Genomic DNA, 21,648 nt, shown 5'->3' on the forward strand with positions numbered 1-21,648 from the left:
CTTTATTTGTTTTTTTGTTTGATGTTTAGAAAATAAATATATATATATATATGTGTGTGTGTGTGATGATAGAAGTGTATTTTTACAAAGTTAATTAATATATATATGTATATGTGCATGTATACTAAAAGGCTATAGTGTCTGGTATTAATGTAATCTTATTCTTGGTTAAAAGAGGAATAGCATGTTTAGTCTTCATTGTGAATAAGTCTATTAATTCTGTTAAGTTTATTGTCTCTTTTTCTTTGGTTGATACATAGACAGTTAGTTTTTCAGAATTACCACAGACAAATGATTTGAATTCCAATAATGGAATATGATAAAGTATGAGTTGATTGGATTCGAAATGTATCTGCTTTAGTTCTATTAAATATTCATTATTTTTATTTTTGTGCTTTTTTAAATGTGTGATAAATATTTTTTGTAGAAAATAGAATTGTCGTAATACAGGAAATAACATTTTAATGTCAATTAATATTGAATGTATTATATCTACTATGGGTTGTTGATGGTTATATTTATTTTGGAAATGGGTGAGAAAAAAAAATTCTAATAAATTTATCTTTAATATAGTTTGAAATATTTGATAAAAATGTCTCAAAATCATTCTTGAGTTGAATTTCCAAACTAATATCCATCGATAACAACGGCATTTTCAAGATCATTGTATCACTCATAATGTTTGAGAAATGAATTCCTGTTAGATTTCCCCATAGATTTAGCTTATCTTTTAGCTTAAAATTAGATAGCTGTTCTTCTTGATATTCACCAATATTTGTGTCTTGATAATTCCTCTTTAATTTGTTTAAAGTTTCATTTAAGTCCATAACATCTGCTGATAATTGTCTCTTTTTGTTTATTAATGTTGGAAGTTCTTTGATGTCGATTTTATGGACCTCTATATATCTCTTTAATTTAGCTAATTTGATTTTATTATCTAAGGAGACCTCTTTAAAATTAATATCGACATCATTTTTATATGTAATAATATCATTTTGTAAGGATTCTCTCAAAGTTGTTAATTTATTATATACATTTTTATACTGATCCAATTTTTGATCAAGTTTTGAACTTTTTAATTTTAATAAAGTAAGATTTTCCTTTAAAATGATTTTCACATTTTCTAAATTTGATAATTGCCATTTATACCAGGATTTTTTTGCTTCCAAGGATGAATACAATTTAATTATACTCAGTTGTTCTTTTATAATTCGTTTTTCGTTATCAGTAGAATCATAGTACCGTTTTAATAATAATGGTGGTGCTTTTGAATTTGAAATTTGGGTTTGTAAATTATTTAAAACATTCTGTGATTTTTCGTTCATCATTATTAATTCTTTTGACATAAAAGTTATCATTTGCAACCATGGAATATCAGAGTAAAGAGACAAAAAGGCACGAAGTTTATTATTTGTTAAATCATTAGCACTGTTATTTGCTGCTTTAAGTAATACTGGTTGCGGGTCAACTTTCATATTATTTATAGCTTGTACAAAATTGGATTCTATATCAGTTAAAAATTTTACAAGAGAATAATTTTTGGTAGAAGAATTGCTATTATCAATATTATTAGTAGTATTAAGTTCATTAAATTTAATTGGTGACATTTGTTCAGCATTTGATACTGAAATGGGTTTATCATTTGAAGTCCTTTTTGGTGTATATGTTTGATTTTCCTCATTATGGTTTTCTCTTGATCTTTTAGAACTTTTACTATAGACATCCTTATTATTAGCGGTATTATTAATTGTACTTTTGTTATTATTATTGTTGTTGTTTTTATTATATGTAAAATGTGAAGAAATGTTGGTTAAATCCATGTCACTATCACTTTCGGATTCATTATAATTACTATGATTATTATTGTTATTATTATTATTCTGTAAGTGTATCTGAGTAAATTCTATTTCATTTTCAGTTAAGTTTTGTTCATTTTCATCAAAATTATCGATATTTGTTTTACTTGAATTAGAATGGTATGGTTGAGTTAATTCCATTTTGTTTCCATTATCGCTTAATTGTGCTTGATCATTCTTCTTTCCATTTATCTGTGTGAAATCCATTTCTTCATTCTGACTACTTATTATCTGATTCAATGATGCCATTGTGTTCGTTTTATTAATATTACTTTTATAGATCTGAGTAAAATCCATTGAATCTCTATCAGCTTCAAGAAATTTATGTGGGGTATGTTTTGGAATCTGTGTTAACTCCATGTCTTCAGGATCATTCGTTTTACTTACAAATGGGATCTTAGTAAAGTTCATTGTATCAGAGTTATTATTATTATTAATAATGTTAGAGATATTTTCTGAATTAAAAACTTCTGTCAATTCCATAGTACTATCATTTTTATTAACAAAATTATCATCTTGCATACTAATGGATAAAGGAATTGGGGACATTTTTTCCTCCCTTTCGATTGTATCAGCACTGATGTCACTTGTATTATTATTTGTATTGTGGTTTTTATTCGGTAAATTGATTGGACCCGTCAATTCCATACTCAGAGAATCTTCATCTTTTTCTTGAGATGATATATCAAGAACTGGTTTAATCTTAACAGGTATCATTAAAGCCGTATCATTCTTAGTTGTAGTAGACGTAGTGATATTAGTATTGTTCGTATTTTTATTAATAACAAAATCAAAACTATGCAATGTAACATCTGGAGCAAAGGAAACTGTTCTATTGGATTTATCTAATAATGTCTGAGTAATAGAGGTCAAATCATGGTTATCATTTTGATCAAACTGATCAGGAACAGCAGATCGTTGATTTGTCCTTGACTGTGAAGTGTTTGATAAGACATCTGGATCATTGGTTATAGTATTTTTTAAGATGCTTTTTTTTGGTAGATTAGAAATTGAAGATTGTTGTGTTGATGTGGACTCTTTTTTTATATTGTCCCATTGACTGTTATTACTACTCATATGGTAATTTGTAATGGTAATTTCCTTTATTTTTCGTATATCTTATTATTATATTCCAATCAGTTGTATGTATTTAATACTGGAAAAAGAAAAAAAATAGAATAAAAAAAGAGAGAAAGGGAGGGAAGGGGAGGGAGGACATTGTTCCAGCATGTTTGAGGATATGAATAAGGTGTGTGTAGTTTATGTTTATCTGAGTGTCTCATATATTGCTAAAACAAGCTTATTGATGTCATTTCCAGATTTTAGGATTGTCTGTTTGTCCTCTTTCAAATCCAAAACCCTAGGGTTGGTTAATCCCAAAAAAAAAAAAATCAAAAAATTAAGTAAAGGGAAATTTGAAAGGCGTTCGAACCCCGAGGTGTGCCAAATATTTTTCTCTCAATTCTACCGTTTTTCTGCTTATTTTTTTTGGTTCGAGAAAAAGTAAGCGATTGCCTAATCCAAGGGTTGTTATTACTGTTATGTCTTTCAATATGGAGGTTTTTATTGTAACAATAAATGTCTGTTTTTTGATACTGAGGGAATATTCTGTCAACTTGTGTATGTGTATATGTATGTGTGTACATGTATCTGTACATATAGATACGTTTGTTACACATGGAAAGATTCCTTGATAGAAAAATATAAGAGTTAATATATATCTGTTATCTCCCTTTATTTTACCTTTTATTTTTCTTTTTTTAACATTGTTTTACTACCTGACATTCTTTTTTATTGCTTTACGTGAAAGGGTCAAATCAAATTAGATTAAAAAAATACAGGTTAAATGAGAGTATATATTATATACTCATTTGTTTGTTTGTTTAACAGTTGAATATATTTTATTATACATAGATTATATTCCACTTCGAATTTTATTTGTTGCGTTTCGTTGCGTTTATCTTTTTTTTTAATTTTTTTAATCATTTGTTTATCTATTTAATACAGGTATAAGAAATAGAGTTAAGGGTAGAGTTGAGTATACTGATTTGCATCCGTTTCTTTATTATCTTTGATTTTTTTTTTGTGGTTCTTATTTCCAATATACTTAGCAATCACAGTGTTGGCATTAAAATAAAAGACATGAATAATTGGCAACACTTGTTTAACAATACAGATAGCATAGTAAGCCATATTAACAAACCATATTTAAGGTACGATAACCGTGAAAAAAATGTATCCAGCATAGTATTTGATCAATTTGCCAATTTACTTTGGGCTGGGGACACTTATGGTTGTGTCTCTTCTTATGATCCAAATTTACAATTATATACGAGGTATAGAGGTCACATTGGTGGTTCCTCCGTGAAAAGTATTGTGCCTCTAAGAGAGGGTATCCTATCATTAAGTGAAGATGCTTTACATCTATCTAATAGAAGAGGCGTTACTATATTTAACGTAACCAGTATAAATATCGCTGAATTTAGTGAATTACAAACCATGTGTCCTATGTCTATTGATAACCATGATTATATTTATTGTGCAGGTAATAATACATCGGTAGGGATCACCTGTCTTGATTTAAACAAGGTTAAATTGACAAGTATCATAAACTATAATGCAAAAGTTAAATTATTGAAGTCTGCAAGAAACTTATTGCTTATCGGGAAACCTTCAGGTGCAATAGATCTTTTGGACTCTAGATCAAATCAACTAATTAAATCTTTTATTTGTCATTCAGACACAATCACATCAATGGACATTGCAGATTTTACTTTAGTAACAACAGGGAAGTCAAGATCCTCCTATAATTCCTTTGCTGATCCATTCGTTAATGTGTTTGATTTAAGATCTATGAAACAGTTGGCACCGGTTTCGTTCTCAAAGGACAGTAATACGGGCGTGGAAGGTGCATCATTTGTACAGCTACATCCTGTGTTACCCACTGTTATGTTTGTTGGTTCTAAATCTGGTGATTTCGATTTTGTTGATTTGTCAAATCCAATAATAAGAACCCAATATATTCACCCAGGTAAAGACATTAAGTCCATGGTTTTATCTCCGAGTGGGGACCACATAGCTGTATTGGAAAACGATAATATTCTAAGTACATGGTCAAGATCACCTCACGGCGGTAATTTCACTAATACACCTGAAATTTTACAGTACCCAGATTTCGTTGATGATGGTCCACCTAATTTTGTGTCTGTTGATAACATGGATTTTCCCTTGAGTAGCGTCGGTTTACCTTATTATAATGAACGATTATTATCTGCTTGGCCATACACTCTTTTCAATAGTGATGGGTCTATTCCAAAGATAATCAATACAAATTTATCATTGGCACATATACCAAAAAATAACAAGCTACTGTCTTTAAATAGTACATCTTTAAATCATTCCTCGAAAAAGTTCCCATTCTATAGGTATGATAAAAATAAGTATGGAAGAAGAAATGTAGCTACAAGATATGTTTGTATGAGAGATTTGAGGAAAAACATCTTGACTGGTAATGTTGATAAAGAAGAGATTCTGAATTATAAAGGGTCTGGTAAGAATATACCATCAGCATATAGCCAATTGCCCTTTACGTATGGTAAGTATGGTTCGAATAATTTTGATTTTCAATCTTACAACAAGACAAAGTATTCAGGACTTGACACAGATGTTGATAATTCTTACACAAATTCAATCATTCAATTGTATCGGTTTGTTCCGGAAGTTTTTAACTTTTCAGTGTGTTGTTTAAAAGATGAAAATTTTGAGAAACCATCACTATTATCTGAGTTGGGATACCTATATGATATGATGAGTAGATCCAATGGGGTAGTCTGCAGATCTGCAAATTTTCAAAGTGTATTAAATTCAATTCCTCAAGCTTCTAAATTAGGATTATTGGATAATAATATAAATGAATTATCTGAAATGAACTATAACTCTATTTTAGAAACTTTAAGTACTAATAATAATAGTGATAGTGGTAATAATAGTAATGATAGTTCATCACAAAACGATTTCTTGTCTAAAAGTGTCATACAAAAATTCAATGAGTTTTTACTAAATCGATTGTTAAAGGAAGAATTTGAAAGTACTGGCCATAATATAACATTGGAACAATGTTTTGGGCTTACAGTATCTACTGAAATCAAACCCAAATGTAATCATTACAATAAGGTGACCAATGTGGAGGCATGTTTAACTCTCCAATCCCCAATTAGAAATGGTGTTAAACAACACCCTAAAAAAATAAATAATCAAACTATTCTACCATACATTGAATCATCTATGAGAAATATTAAAATGCAAAAGAGAGTCTGTGAAACGTGCGGTAAACATGACATGGTAGAGGTTGAAAAAACGGTCAATAATTTGCCACCACTAATGTCTCTTCAAGTTATGTTGTCTATATCAGAATGGAAAACTGTTAGAACTGTTAAAAAGTGGCTGTCAAAAGAATTCTTTGCAGCCATTTATAAAAATAAAATTATAATTAAACCTTCATATCAAGATTTAAAAATGCCAGGCGAAGTATTCAAATATGAATTAAATGGATATGTTGCTAGAGTGACAGACCCATCTACAAATTCATCTCGATTAGTGACATATGCACGTGTTTGGGATCATGAACAACAAAATTTTAAATGGTATATGTTTAACAACTATCTAGTTGTGGAAATCAGTGAGGAGGAAGCATTTAACGTTTCGTACTGGTGGAAGAGTATAGAAGTTATTCTTTACTGTGATAGTGAAGAAATAAGAAAACCTTTTTTTTCTATAAACACATATTCTTTAAATTATGATATTCTTTACAAAGATCATTTTTCTAATGGAATTAGAGAAGGTTATAAGAAACAATATAAATTATTAACGAGGACTGAAGCTCCTAAAGAAGGTACTTTGATTGCGATAGACGCGGAATTTGTTTTATTGAAGGAGGAATTATGTGATATTGATTGTCAAGGTACAAAAACAATTGTAAGACCTAAAAAATCTTCTTTAGCAAGAATTTCAGTAATCAGAGGGGAAGAAGGACCCTTATATGGTATTCCATTTATTGATGATTATATTGTCAATAAAGACCATGTGGAGGATTATTTAACCAAATATAGTGGTATTATGCCAGGTGATTTAGATATAGAGAAAAGTCATAAACCATTAGTCTCGAGGGAAGTAGCATATAGAAAGATTTGGTTATTAATGCAAATTGGTTGTATTTTTGTGGGTCATGGATTAAGTAATGATTTTAAATTGATAAATATTAATGTCCCTAAAGAGCAAATCAGAGATACAGCAGTATATTTTTTGCAAGGAAAGAGATATTTATCACTTAAATACTTAGCATTCACATTATTAGGCAAAAATGTTCAACAAGATAATCATGATTCTATTGAAGATGCATACACAGCATTGATTCTTTACAAGAAATATTTAGATATCAAAGAGACTGGTAATTTACCAAAAGTTATTGAGACATTGTATGAGGAAGGAAGAGCCTCAAATTATAAAGTTCCAGAACCTGTATCTTCACAGACAAAGAATTAGATATGATAGTCTTTAATCATAACATATTGATAAATATAAATAAATTACAATAAGTAATAGAAACTGTGATGATTAAATACACCATTACAACAATAAGTATGCAGTCGTATATAGATTCGTATAATAATAATTAAGTATTATAGAGTTTTATTATTAGTAATGAATAAGAAGTTAAAGAATTAAAATATCTATATTTAACAAAAAAGGATAAATAGATGTATAAACGAGTAGAGATATTTGAAAGAATTTTTTGTTTCGCAAAATAGACAATTAGCACTATTAGTTGATATGTTACTTTATGAGGTCTCGATATATGCTGAGCAAAAGATGCCCCATTTACTACATAACTATCTCTGCTAATATTTTCATTAATACGAGGCTGCTTTAATATGAAAATATCAATTACCTTCAACAATCTTAACAACGAAAATTATTGTTGTTTTGAATAAAGACCCTATCAGAATGCCATCTCTTTATTTATTATGCGGGATGGTGATATTCCGCTCCAAAGCCGTCGATTTTTAATTTTGTTCACAACCTACAACGAAGTTTTTTTTTTTTGTTTGCCTCTATTTTTGGTAGAATTAGAGGAAGATATAATGTGAAAAGATAAGGAATAAATATTTTAGATAAATGATGGATATTATTAGTTGAATAAATGTTTGAAACTTATGTAACTTAAATATGAATGGGATAGAAATTATTGGGCTTACCAGAAACTGAGGGTTGTATTATTTTCTGTCATAGTAGTTTTTTTGTTTGGATATATCTCACATTAGTCACACAAAGCAAAGATAGAAAAATATAATTATATAATGTCTCTTGCTGAATTTGATGAATTGAAATGGGACCATTCCGTGAAGAGATTGGATACCCCATCGCATTATCTGTTAAGGAAAGCAAGAAAAACACCTCGTGGGTTAGAAGAATTAAGAAAATCTATCGATAGTGCTACCATATACGTTGGTAATTTATCATTTTATACTTCAGAGGAACAAATCTATGAATTATTTAGCAAATGTGGTACAATCAAAAGAATTATTATGGGTTTAGATAGATTTAAGTTTACACCATGTGGATTTTGTTTTGTCATCTATGAAACGGTTCAAGAAGCACGTAATGCATTGAAATATCTAAGTGGTACAAAATTAGATGAAAAAGTTTTAACTATTGATATGGATCCTGGTTTTGAAGACGGTAGACAATTTGGTAGAGGTAAAAGTGGTGGTCAAGTGAGTGATGAAATGAGATTTGAATTTGATGCAGCTAGAGGTGGATTTGGTATTCCATTAGAAGAAAGAATTAGTTGGGGACAATATCCACAACAAAGGTTTTCCCGTCCACAAAATCATCATTTCAATAACCGTCATCGTCCAATTCGTCGTCCTGTAGGTAGTAGATTTAAGAATAGGCATATATCAAATAATGCTGATTATAATAATAATATGAATCAATATGTTAGCAATAATAATATTGATACACAAAACACTATAACAACCACACAGGAGCAAGAAGAAGATAACTATATTCCACAATGAAAAAGAGTAAAGTTGAGTAGTGATGTAATATATATATATATATATGGGTGCATATAAACAACAGATTAAATAATAGTTTATACAGTTGTTTTACTTTTTCAGCTTGGTTATATCAATAAGAAATTCAATAAAAGAAAAACTTGGATCTAAAGGGAGTACAATTAGATAGTAATTCTTTGTTATAAATATGATGTTATTTTGGTTTCTTTTACTGCTTAAAATAAAAATATATCATAAACAAGCTTAAAGATAGAAGGCACATAAAAACTTTTATGAATGTATAATATAAATGTTCTATTCCTATGTATGTATAATAAGTAGTTACCATATACATATATAAAAATATATGTGCAAGTATATATGTGATACGATGAGTAGGAAAAAATATGCTTATGTATTTAAAAGATATCTATATCATGATGTAATTTTTGTATTAGCGTTATTGTGAGGATGGCGGTGAATTGACTTAGTATTACCATGATTATGGTTTGCTTGATCTACAAAGACTTTACGTCTTCTGACATTGATAAACCAATTTGATAATTGTACTTTAGTTAAGCCAGTTTGTTCTAGTAATTCTAATTTTTCCTCTGGTGAAGGATATGGATCATGCAAATGGCTCAATAACCAACTATTTAGTATTTCAACTGTCTTTTTAGGTAGATTAGATCTCTTTGTTGAGGTTTTCTTTGTGACTTTATTAGTACCAATCATTTGCTTAGATGTTTTGTTTGTATCAATGTTCTCGTTATTGTTGTTACTATTTCTATTATTACTTTTAGCAGTCTTTCTGTTGAACATATCAGCGCTCGACTTGTTATCTTTATTGATTTTCACGTGTATCAAAGATCCACCCATGGAAGGAGAGTTAGGTATACTTTGAAAACCAAGTTGACCTGCAACTTGTTTGTTATCCATGATAGATGGACTTGACACAGGATATGATAGCGGAGATGTTGGAGGGGATGTTTTTAATCTATTAGAATTATTATTTGAAGTGACTATGTTTGCAGAAAACCGTTGTTGTGGGTTACTGTACATATTATTATAATATTTGATGGATGTTGTATAGTTTTTATTATTATGTATTAAATGCGATATTTCATTGATAGATGCATTGGGTTTTGTAGTAAACACATTATTAAAATTTCTTGTGGAAGGAACTGGAGAAGGAAATGGTGGCATAGTATTGGGGACAGATTGATAAAGATGGTTGCTTGAAGCAGGAGACGGTGGTAGAAGCACATCTCTTTTTGGATAGCGGTATGATGGTTGTGGAGTAACAAACCTAGATGCAGCAGATAACTCATCTAGAGCATTATTAGAACTATTTCTGTTGTTTGATAAATCATTATTTATAATATTGAATATGTTTTGGATTGATGGTAATTCGACTCTTTGATTTTGATAGTTCATGTTATTGTAATATATCAAACGCTATTATATAATATAGAAAGACACTTAATTTGCTACTAGATATGCAGTAGTGTTGAATTAGAGAATATGGTGATATGGAATTAAACAACAAATGAATTTTAGCGAATAGGTATTTGTACAAAGGTATAAAATGGAAAGTGGACCTGAGAACCTTTTAGTTGTATCTTGCAGAAAAGTCTTTTGTATATATATCTTGTTTGTTGTTATATTTGTGTTTCAAACACGCTCGAGTGTTGGTTGAAGAGACGATCGTGAAATCGCTTGGAAACAGAAGAGAACTGAAGTCAATAGATATTTGATTTTCGGGAAGACTCTCGAAATTGTCATTTTTTTTTACACGCACACATATATATATATAGTTGTAGGTAGATAATAAGGATAGATCATATTATTGGTATGCATTGTTGAGGTGTCAACCCGTTAAAGAATGGAGGCTGGAAAACAGAAGGGAAATGGAGTTAAATGACATAAAGAGAAAAGCATTACTCAGATTGATGCTATATCGCATACTTTAGCTATTGTATTGAGTTAGAAAGACAGCCAAATAATCGGAGATGACTACATAATAGTGAAGAAGGACAAGGAAAATCATAGATTATCTCCGTGTTCATGCACGTTTCTTTCGACCAATTATTTAGTTTAAGACAACATTTTCTGCACTAGTATTGTTTAGAACAACAATGGAAAAAATCGAAAAAAATAGAAGGAATCGGACAAATATGAATAATGAAACCAATTCAAAAGCCGTAGGCAAATAATAGAAGAATGTAACATGACATACTTGTTTTTCCTTAAACATACCTTTCCCAAGATTGTTGGACCAATGAGGGGTTAATAAATCACTTGTTTGTCTCTTTTTTTCAAAAAAATGGGGGAATTCATTAAGATGAAAAATACTATAGGCTGGCTATTCTTCCATTGTTTTTCTTTTTTCCTATTGTTTTGTCGGTTTTTTCTTTTTTTTTATTTTGATTCGAGATCACAAAATGTTCAATGATGTTAGCATATTGGTAAACTATTAATTTATCAGGTATTTTTTATCATTATGAAAAACAACACATTTCTTCAAAATGAAGGTGTCTCTTTGTACAGATTATTTTGGATTTTGCCGGAAGTTGTTGGAGATTTAAGATGAAAATTTTGTAGGTACTTTTTTTTACAGTGAAGCTAGGGGTTTGCATCTGTTTATGATATTTAACGAGATAGTAATAGGAAAAAGTAGTGACCAACCTTTTCCAAAAAAAGATCTTACCGAAATTGCTTTTTTTTTTACAAAACAATAGAAACCAGAAAAATAATCTTATTTTTTTTTCCTTTTTTTTGACAGTGTGTTTTGTTTGTCGATTGGACAAAAATAATATAATAGAAAAAAAAATTGAAATTTAAAAATATTTGAACAAAAGAAAAAATCTTAAAACTTTATTTTTTCCAGATCTTAGAAAATATCGGATTAAAAATAAAGTTATGATAAAAAATTTTTTGTCATTGAGAAAGTTCTTCATAAAAATAATAATTTTCTGTGCTTAATGAACTAAACAATACAACAAAAAATAAAATCAAATTTGGTAGTTGCAGTATTTTTGTTAGAGAAAAAAAAAAATAAAAGAAAAAATAAACAAAATAATAGAGGTATTAAAGTGTATTTGTTTTGTCTATGTGGAGTTGAGATTGTAATCTCTCCTAAAAATTATATTTTGTTTTTTTTTTTTTTGGGGAGGGGGGAATATGCCAATTAAGTCCCTTTTATTTTTACTCTGATTTTTTTTGTTAAATAGACCTATATTAATATTGGGAAGAAGTGGGGAAACTAAAGTAAAACAACTCTCAGCACAGAGTTAACCCTACTTAATTTATTACTGTTGAAAGTTTCGAACTTTCTATAAAATTATATTATAGAGAATTTCACAACAGTATATTCTTACTTAAAATCTATATAAAGTATACAAAAACTATATTAGAAATTTATCTGAAAAAAAAAGTTATAATACAAATGGTTTCTAATCTTGTTTATTATTTATTCAATTTCATTAAAGGTTGAGGTTTTTTTTTAGTTTTACAGAGAACATTAAAGAAGAGATTACTTTTTTTTTGCTATTCAACAAAATCTCTCAACGATGAGTATATTAGTGTCTCTTTATCACTCTCTTTCTTAAATGGTTTTTTTAGTCTTTTAGGTTTAATATTTAATTACCATCGTTTATTGATGCAGTATTAGAGACATTTATCGTTAGATATCCTTATATATATCTATATAGTATAAGTTAGCCCTAAATATAAATATATAGTACAAACAGTACTGTTGCATTATACCCTAACTTAACAAAGTTTTTCTGGTTAAAAAAAACTCCTTGAAGATAAGCAATTGCCGTGTTAAATGACTTTATAGATATTTTTAAGGAGATATTATGATCTTTAATATGCTATACTAACATAAACAATATGAGTTCGAGAATTTTGTTGTATTTGACAAATTTCTAGAAAAAAAGATTTTATTTATTTTACTATAATCTATTTTTTATAATATTAAGATAATTGAAATGTTTTTAATAGTTAAAATCTACTGCTATTAAACCGTGGTGCTAAAATGAGCACCCCTTACATTCGTGATGATGTAAAATAGTTATGTAACACAGTGTAAAAGGTATGATTTAATTGCATACCAGTTTTGTACACTAAATTATAATATTATATTATTTCCAAAATAAGGGTTTCATTCATTGTAGAAGAAGGAGAGAAGGTGTAACTTCGAAATGAAGCTATGATACACGAAAGATTTGTTTTATTCATATGGACAGCAAAATGTATTTTACTTTTTTTTTCAAGGAGAAGATACCAGATGTGTTAAAATAAAAATAAAATTGAAAATTAGACAAAATTACACGTGGGCATTTCCGTTTGCGGACTGTCAGAGTCTAGACATTTAGATTATATCATCACGGAAATCTGGTAAAATTATTAAAACGTCAAACGCAAGATCGCATGGGGGAAAAAAAATCACACAATTTGAAAAGCTTTTATCGGAAGAAAATATAATGTCGGCTATTGAAGAAAAAAAAAAGATTTATTAAGTTTGAAAAATGCTGTTTACATCACTATTACAAATTATATTGTTTAATCTTGAGAATGTGTGACAACATCATTCTTGAATTTTCGACTATACGAAACAATGACACAATTGTTTCTAGAAATGTGTAATCTATTAATTTTAAACAATACATATTTTTTGACGTGCAAACAAGGTGCTATTTATTCATTAATGCCAACTTGTTTGTTTTTTCTTTTTTAGTTTTTTTTTTTTTTCAGAATTTGTTAACAATCTTGGAAGTTTTAAGATGAGACAATAGTCTTAATTACGAGAGTCGATTTATGAAATTAGTGTAGATTTTTTTTTCTTTTGTCTAAAGACATATAGATATTCTTGGAATATTGGACATCTAAAACTGTGCTTTATCGTTTTGAATTGTTTGTAGAGTGTTGTCATCTTGTCATCTTTCCGTATATTACTAATATCTGAGGACAAATGGAAGGATCCACTACACTCACTGGGTTGATTTTTTTCTTACATCAAGTTAACCTGAATTGTTCACTTGATGCTAAGTGCAAATAATAAATGAACGGTTTTGCATATCTCATATTTTCATACTTCCTTGCTTTAGTAAATTGTTTGTCTTTTGATAGTTGCTGAACTTTGTGTGAATATTTAGTGTTATTTGGATGAGTATTATGTAATCTCAACTGAATCTAAAATGTGTTCTATTTTTTTTAGTTAGACACATTAGATCAAACAATGGAGATGGAACTATAAAATTTATATTCTTGGAATTCACTATTATTAGCCATTGCCAAGAATTATTTAACCAAATTACGTATTTGTAATTACGAACACTCTTATCTTTAGCATACTGAAAACTATAAAATAGAATATCTAAAAAAAGAAGAGAAACAAAAGAAGAATATTTGATTAAAATTATGACATTTCCCGCTTTATTGTTGATAGGAAATTAGTTTGTAATATTGTTCAAAGATAAGGCACGCTATTCCTGACTGGTTTATTCATTTTTAAAATTAACTTTACAAAGTTCATATTTTATTTTTGATCTTTTTATCATCAATGCTCATATTAATAATGTCTTTATTATGTATAGTAAGCAAAAAAAAACTTGGGCATTTTATTTGTCAATAATACAAAATTGTGGTAAGTATCTTTTAATAAGAAACAGTATAATATATGTTAGCTTCTTTAAAGCCATATTATTAATGTCACTTTTATGACATGATCTTACTGGATTTTTTTGCATTAAATTGTGTTCTGTATATGTGAGAAGAATTATTTACAATAAAGATATATCGAATATAACAACTTTGATTTGTATCATAAGATAAAAAAAAAAAAAGCGAGTGTAGATCATTTAGTTACCGAATTGTCTAATTAATAGTATGGTTAACCGACCTACTGGATTTGGTTCTTTTTTTGTATTATTGTTATTAATTTCAATCTTTATGCGTTCAAAGTTAAGAGGATTTTCGGTCAGTGGTAGTCATGTTTTCTAATGACAATGATCATGGTCATAATAATACATAATAATACATGTATAAACTTATATATAATTAATATCTTTGGGTTAAACGTGGAAAAAAAGAATAGGAAAGGGGATATCAAAAAATCAAATTGCTCAATCACCCATTTCGCTTGCTCTCTTTTCTGCATCTTCTTCAGATAACTTGACACCACCTATGACAGAAAACTGACCACCACAACCAGCCAGTATAATATTCCTATCTTGAGTGGCGGTATTTTTGATTCTTGTTGGAACTTCAACATCTTCACCGGCAGGGCCTAAACCTACTGCATATGTTTCACCAAACCCCCATGAATAGCAAATACCGTTTGTGGCAACTGCTAAGGAATGATGGGAACCTGCTGCTACTGTCTTAAATTTAGGTAAATCAACTAATTTTGTTGGAATAGGAACCGAACGAGCTTTTCCATGTTCATCCTTATATGTATTTTCTTCAGGTAACTTATCCTTGGAAATACCAACTTCACACATATCTAATCTACCAAATGCATATATTTCTCCATCTTGAGTGAGAATTAATGAGTGATGCTCACCTGCCTGGATCATTTTAATATTTAAAGTTGGATCAATTTTGACTTTAGTTGGTTTTATGACAAGGGCACCATCTTCAACGTTCTTAGATATACCACATTGACCGAATTGATTTAGTCCCCAACTAACGACGGTCCCATCTTTCTTGACAGCAAAACAGTGGTTTTCACCGCTGGCAATGTATTTGATATGTCTTAGACCGAATGGTCTTGGGTCCAAAGTATTCAGACGATATCTTTCCATTACTTTTCTCCCTAGTTGGTATTGTTGACCATTACCCCAAGCAAAAACAATACCTTCCTCATCTAAAAATAATATATGATCTTTACCCCCCGCCATTTGAACAATTTGATATTTGGAAAAATTTGGAACTTTCCAAGGAGTTCTTTGAATCTTAATCTTATCTTGATAAAATCCAAGAATACCCTCGTTACAACGGAATGTACCCCACGCATAAATATCACCGTTGCTGAAAAGAGCACAACTTAGATTATCAGTTGCAGTTAATTGCACAACTTTATGACCTTCTGCCAATGGTGGGAATAAAGATCTATCCAATTTGTGTGGGGTGGATTCTAGCTCATTTAAGTCACCATCTTCATCATCACTGTCGCTGTTATTAGCATCCATATCCTTTAAAACTTCTTTGGCACCACTTGTATCTCTACCTAATGCACCGACATCGTTGCAACCCCACGACCAGATATCCTGATTTGAATCTAGAGCAATAGTGTGCATACCACCCACAGCAAATGAGATAATCTTTGCTTCATCGACTGGTAAAAATGGATTCAATCTTGGTCTTTTCACTTCTTTATTTTTGGCTAATGGACCTAAACCCAATTCACACATTGAACCAGTACCAAAACAGAAAATATCTAATGGTTGAACAGAAATATAGAGATGTTTGTAGTCATCAATAGTGTTAATGATGTGGGCTGCATGTGTTTTGGAAGAATGTTTGACAGCCTTTTTTTTATGGTCAAGTTCATTGTTAGCCATAACAGAGTCGTCCTCAGTAGCCGATCTTTTAGACATTATTGTAAATATATTTCTTGTTTTATGTGGTTCTTTACAAGGTTATAGTACAGTGACTCGTTGAAAAGAACTTTTCTAGTATCAGATTAAGAACCTTGCAGTGATGATTTATTTATTACTACAGTGTTAGTTATCTCTGGTTACTATTTTTTATATTTTTCTTTTACATACATCATAGACAACGATCTTATTTTTCCGTTTTTGTTCTCTTTTTTCTTTTTCTAGCTCGACTCTAGATTTCCTGTCGTTGATAGCGACTTTCCTCAAACAGTCCCATCTCATGAGAAATTGAATGATGATAAATTAACATTGGATCTGTCTGTCAGAGGGTGGGTAAGTTCATGCTTAAAGCTATGTCACCATTACGAATGAACAACTTGTGGAAATTTCCCAATACACTATTACTTTATGGTGTATTGTTGAGCATCGACTACCAATTTATTTTTACTAGGAGGATTTGAGTCCCTTGGGTGGATCTTACTTGTTCATAGAATTGTAGGTTTTATTGATGGAGGAAGAATTGGTTGCATGAATGGGTTTTCCTGTTGTGGGTATTGAGTCTCTATGTGTCGTTGAAGTAGTACTAAAAACTTTGGGTCTTGTAGAAATAACTATTTTATTTGTCTCTCGAGAAGAGTCTGATCCATTAATAACAAGATAATTTGACTTAGAGGATGCTTCTGTAATTAACTGAGAGGTGAAGGGCTTAGGAGATGTATGTGGCTTAGAAACATTTTGACTTATTTTTGATTGTGAGTCTCTCTTTAGGAGGGATATTCTGATTACCCGAGGTAGAGGGACTAGAATTAACAACTGTTAGTCTAGAAGAAGATACCAGCGATGTTGATGCTGATGAGGTCGGAGGTAAGTTATTGTTATTTGGTGTTCTTGGTGCCAGTGGTAAATTATAAGTGCGTTGAGCTTTATGGTCAGTTACTGAAGCTATATTTGATGTAGTAAATGATTTTTTATTGGCAGATACACATTTTTGAGGCAAAAAACCTGGTCCATTACTCACAGCCTGCGTTGAATTTATTTGGGGGGAACTTGCAGTGGTTGTACTGACTCCTATCTTAGAATTGTTTTTAATAATTTCTAATGGTGTTTTTATTGCTTCCCTTTTAGCATTCATTTCCGATTTGGGTTGTGGTGATAAGGGTAGTGCAGTAATTGCATTCTGTTTGTTTGACATCGGTTTTTGTTCATTATCGATACTTAGTAAGGATGTAGTATTCGAAATAGGTGTCTTCGTAACCATATTAGTTGTAGAGATGGTATTACTCTTTTCTAAAGATTTAAGATGATCAACATTGATCTGTGCTTTTATTGTTGTTGTCTTGTTAGTCGAGATTGATACATTTACCTGACTACTTATAGTGCTGCTCTCAATATTTGCAGTGGTATTGGCTTTATTAGAGGTAGATGTGTCATAAGCTGTATTCTTACTTGCAAATGAATTCATATGATTTGTAGATATACTATTATTAGTTTGTTGTTTTGTGTATTTGGTTGTGTCTGTCGTTTTATTTGTAGATGTGGTGACACTAATCCCTTGTTGTTCAGGTATTTGTGTTTTTATCGAAGGAGATTCATTTGTTTTTTTAACATTTTCAATAGAACTTTGTGACAGTTGAGGAGATTTAGTAGATGAGATAGCTGTTGGCTCTTTCTTATTAATTTTTTTTTCTGATGATATATCACACATAGTGCTGTCTTTAGAAGTTTCTCCGCTTGTTTGTACAATAACAGGTTTGGTTGTCGTTGGCACCTGGATTTTCAATATAGATGTGTTAATATTCGATGAAGAGTCATTTTTATTAATGGTTAATGTATTACTAGCCAATGATGGATTCTTCATATCGCCCTTTATCTGTATTTTTCTGTTGGCATTGATGGAATCATTTGTGATTTTATTATTTAATTTTGTGAAAAAATCTATACGTGGATTTGTTTCAGTAGTTGTTGTTGTATTTGTGTTGGATCCTGGAACATTTTGATTATTATTACTCATATTTGGATTTTGTTTCCTATTAAATTCTTTCGAAGAGATTTTATCAACATTAAAATTATTTGTGGTGACAACTAATGTTTTTTCTGTTACTAATTTTTTAGTATCATTTGTTGAAATTTCATTTTTTGTATTTTCATTTATTGTTGTTTTAGAAGCGTTTATTGATATGGCTTTTATGGTTTTGTCTATTGGGCTTTTTTTATTTGCCATAATGGAGTTGGTTGAAGTTGGCAATTGTGCTGTTTTTGATGCATCTACAAGAATATTATTTCTATTCATTATATCTACAATCTTATTAATAACATATACATATGGTTTGGATTTCCACGAGTTTATTTCATTATAATACTGGGGTGGACAATACTTTATAAATTCATTTGTTAAAATTTGTTGTTTCCTATGAATGGTTGAATTATAAACTGCACAATGGTACTCATCTAAAGATTCAATCCATTTTTTTAGTTGGACTTTTGATTTTAAAATATCAACGGTGATACTTTGAAATTTTTTCTTAAAGAATTGGGGTAATTTTGCATAATATGGACACATTTTTGATTTAATAGCTTCCCAATAATTGTAGGCAGATGCAGATTCTGGTAAATTATAATCAGGGTATGCTATTTTAAGAACATGTTTAAATAAAAATGAATCTTCTGCTTCATGGAGGGGTGTAATATCATGATGTGACATTTTGTTAATATCATATTTCAATAATGTAGAAAAATGTTCAGATTCTAGTAACTTTATAAATTGATAGGCCCATTTTAAAAATGATTCTCCATTTTTTACGTCAACTAACTTATTGATTAGAGGTAAAATCCTAGGTATTAATGTCTTGATCCAATGTTTTTCAACTTCCTTTTTATTGAAAGTACTGAAGTTTAATGTTCTAACTAAGACTTCTTGATTTGCATGCATATTAAACCAGAATTGTTTTACCCTATTTTTATCTAATATTGGGTCGATTAATTTCTTGATTGTTGAAGTAGAACGCTTCTTTTTAGTAAACTCTGAGTCTAATTGTTTTTCTAAAGTAGGTCTTTTCATATTCCTCAACTCGATATCAGTTGACTCAAACGGCCTCTTTTTATTTCTATTTTCTTCTAATGAACCACGTCTTCTGGCATCGCTAACCATTGCATTATTGCACGCAAGAGAGAAATCTTTTTCATTATTTTGCTTCGATCTTTGGACTTTTAATAGTTTTGAAAAAATTGCAGCCCCAATAGATAATGCTGTATTCAAGCTAGGACGAGTTTTCCACATTGTTAGGGTTTTACTATATTCACCATTACTATAATGTGAAATGCAATAACTGACAGCACGAACAGGATCAAAATGCAAGATGTTTGTGAGTAAACTAAAGGCAGGTCTTAATTTTTCCAACCAAAGTTTGATTTTTTTCTCTGAAGTTAAGTCTTCTAATGGAGGCGTCCTTAATTGATGTAATTTAGCATATGAATCGGCGCCCAATATTTTTTTCTTAATATTCTTATAATATACTGAAGAATCAGGGTCTTTAGCGTCTAGATATTTTGGGAAAAGTAATGCTAGTACATAGTTACATATAAATTTATTTTCTAAATCATGGAATGGAGTTGAACCAGTTACTTTATTATGTTTATGTGTCAGAATAGTGAAATGGTGCTTTTGTAAAAATTCCAAAAAATTTATGTTCCATGTTTCTAAGGGATATTCATTAAGTTCCTTTTTTAATTGTTTTAATTCTAGTAGAGTTTCCCTTAGCCATTCCTTTAGCACAGCATCAGTATTTAACGTTGAAAAATCTGTAATATGGTTTGATTTTATCATAGATTCTCGAAGGTTAGCCCAAGCAAGTAGGTCACTTTTTGATTCATTTTCTCTGATGCTTTCATTTTGCATGATGTCATTTATTTTTTTTAATCCATTATCATTATCAATTTCTGTAAAAGTATTTTTATTTTTTTTAGTTTCTTGTATAGTTTCATGAATAGAAGTAGTGATAGAAGTTGGATTGCCGAAAGTGAAAGAAGTGGTATCATCTATACGTTGAGAATCTGTATTGTTTTCTGTTACTTGGGATAAAGTATAAGTTGAAATAGGTTCTAATTGAATAGCAGTTTTATTTATACTAGATGGTTTTTCAGTAGTTTTGTTTGGAATATTATCAGAATTGTTATCTGGATTTAAATTATCTGGTTTAATCACAGTTGCTATTTTCGTACTTTTCGTTATCTTCTTAACAACCAAATTATTTTTTGAGGAATTATCATTTTTAAAATCAGATCTCTTTTTTGTTTCTATCTCAGGTTTCATGAATTTAATATTATTACTATTAGTAGTCATAGTAGTAGTTTTCGTTGTGGTTGTGGTGGCAGCAGTGTTATCTAATTGTAAAATATTTTTAAATTCTTCACCAGATATGGGTCCAAAAGATTTAGGAGAATTATGTTCAGCTAATATATGTTTTATAGAGTTGATAAAAGTTGATGCACTAATACAATATGATCGCATGTTATCATTTAATTGTGCCACTGTATTACTATCTAATGGTAGAAGCACAAAATTGTTCGCATTTCTAATAATATATCTTGCAAACGATATCTCATCATTGAATTGAGGGTCTGATTTCTCTTTTGTTGACATATTTACTAGCAAACCTCAGCGTGACAATCTGCAATAACTATATTGTAAGATAAATATGTATATGCGTGTGTGTGTGTGTTTAATGGTACAATAGATAAAGTTATAAATCAAATGGAAGAACAAATATTAAGGTAATATTTGATTGGTACAATAGGTTTGTCCTATGCGAACCCTTTTTTTACTGAATATAAATTAATTGAGTCTATAGATGAAATGGTACTAATACCAGTTTACAAAAATATCTCTGTCTTTATCTAGATAGGTTATACTGCATTTACAGCAATCGTACTAAAGCTTCTTAGATTAGATGTTCTTTTGTACTAACTTTTTTTTTAATTTTGTGGCTGTCACTGTGAAGTAATAAGATGCCGAAATAAAAGTAAAAAACAAAAAAACTAAGAAGAAAATGTGACATGATGTGATGTGATGAGTATTCTCTATATGGGTAGATATGTGTATTTAAGAATATATACATATATATATATGTA

At 29.8% G+C, this 21,648-nt stretch overlaps 6 protein-coding genes across 6 annotated transcripts; 2 read left to right on the forward strand and 4 right to left on the reverse strand.

Annotated features, from left to right (window-relative positions):
• Positions 1-518: 518 nt before the first annotated feature.
• SPC105 (kinetochore-microtubule binding complex subunit SPC105) lies at positions 519-2,933 on the reverse strand (the record flags this gene model as incomplete). The annotated part of the gene is made up of 1 exon (XM_064858688.1): positions 519-2,933. The coding sequence occupies one exon, from the start codon at positions 2,931-2,933 to the stop codon at positions 519-521; it is 2,415 nt and encodes an 804-aa protein (XP_064714511.1).
• Positions 2,934-3,998: 1,065 nt separating this feature from the next.
• PAN2 (poly(A)-specific ribonuclease) lies at positions 3,999-7,397 on the forward strand (the record flags this gene model as incomplete). Its single annotated transcript, XM_064858689.1, has 1 exon — positions 3,999-7,397. The coding sequence occupies one exon, from the start codon at positions 3,999-4,001 to the stop codon at positions 7,395-7,397; it is 3,399 nt and encodes a 1,132-aa protein (XP_064714512.1).
• Positions 7,398-8,212: 815 nt separating this feature from the next.
• On the forward strand, positions 8,213-8,935 carry CBC2 (nuclear cap-binding protein subunit CBC2; the record flags this gene model as incomplete). Its single annotated transcript, XM_064858690.1, has 1 exon — positions 8,213-8,935. One exon carries the CDS (start codon positions 8,213-8,215, stop codon positions 8,933-8,935), a length of 723 nt encoding a protein of 240 aa, XP_064714513.1.
• Positions 8,936-9,349: 414 nt separating this feature from the next.
• On the reverse strand, positions 9,350-10,351 carry TOS8 (Tos8p; the record flags this gene model as incomplete). The annotated part of the gene is made up of 1 exon (XM_064858691.1): positions 9,350-10,351. One exon carries the CDS (start codon positions 10,349-10,351, stop codon positions 9,350-9,352), a length of 1,002 nt encoding a protein of 333 aa, XP_064714514.1.
• Positions 10,352-15,045: 4,694 nt separating this feature from the next.
• Positions 15,046-16,521, reverse strand: SRM1 (Ran guanyl-nucleotide exchange factor; the record flags this gene model as incomplete). Its single annotated transcript, XM_064858692.1, has 1 exon — positions 15,046-16,521. One exon carries the CDS (start codon positions 16,519-16,521, stop codon positions 15,046-15,048), a length of 1,476 nt encoding a protein of 491 aa, XP_064714515.1.
• A 724-nt stretch (positions 16,522-17,245) lies between these two features.
• PWA37_002087 (uncharacterized protein) lies at positions 17,246-21,160 on the reverse strand (the record flags this gene model as incomplete). Its single annotated transcript, XM_064858693.1, has 1 exon — positions 17,246-21,160. One exon carries the CDS (start codon positions 21,158-21,160, stop codon positions 17,246-17,248), a length of 3,915 nt encoding a protein of 1,304 aa, XP_064714516.1.
• Positions 21,161-21,648: the final 488 nt, after the last annotated feature.

Source organism: Arxiozyma heterogenica (genome assembly GCF_036370985.1).
Source record: "Arxiozyma heterogenica strain weizmannii chromosome Unknown scaffold_18, whole genome shotgun sequence".
Taxonomy (NCBI): domain Eukaryota; kingdom Fungi; phylum Ascomycota; class Saccharomycetes; order Saccharomycetales; family Saccharomycetaceae; genus Arxiozyma; species Arxiozyma heterogenica.